The sequence below is a fragment of the Oxyura jamaicensis genome, unplaced genomic scaffold, assembly GCF_011077185.1.
Source record: "Oxyura jamaicensis isolate SHBP4307 breed ruddy duck unplaced genomic scaffold, BPBGC_Ojam_1.0 oxyUn_random_OJ70366, whole genome shotgun sequence".
Taxonomy (NCBI): domain Eukaryota; kingdom Metazoa; phylum Chordata; class Aves; order Anseriformes; family Anatidae; genus Oxyura; species Oxyura jamaicensis.
Genome location: NW_023309942.1, coordinates 975 through 1185, shown reverse-complemented (window position 1 = coordinate 1185; position 211 = coordinate 975). Strand labels below are relative to the sequence as shown.

At 61.6% G+C, this 211-nt stretch overlaps 1 protein-coding gene across 1 annotated transcript in view; it reads right to left on the bottom strand.

Annotated features, from left to right (window-relative positions):
* Nucleotides 1–3: 3 nt before the first annotated feature.
* The window catches only part of LOC118159439 (DNA-directed RNA polymerase II subunit RPB1-like), a gene marked incomplete at its 3' end in the record, with an annotated part of 709 nt that continues 501 nt past the window's right edge, over nucleotides 4–211 (bottom strand). Inside the window, exon 3 of the mRNA XM_035314019.1 lies at nucleotides 4–166. Within this exon, the coding sequence (XP_035169910.1) occupies nucleotides 4–166 (163 nt within the window). The remainder of the gene's footprint in view (nucleotides 167–211) is intronic.

Below are 211 nucleotides of genomic sequence, written 5' to 3'. Positions count from 1 at the left end.
GGCGGGGACTGGTTTGTACTGGTCCGTACTGGGAGGACCCGTTTGTGCAATAAGACCCCAGCCGGGGCGCCCTACTGGTCCGTACTGGTCCATACTGGGAGGACACAAGGCCACGCGGATGAAGAGATCCCAGGTGAGATGTTGGACTGGTCCGTACTGGTCCATACTGGGAGGACGCAAGGCCACGCGGGTGAAGAACTCCTGGGCACGC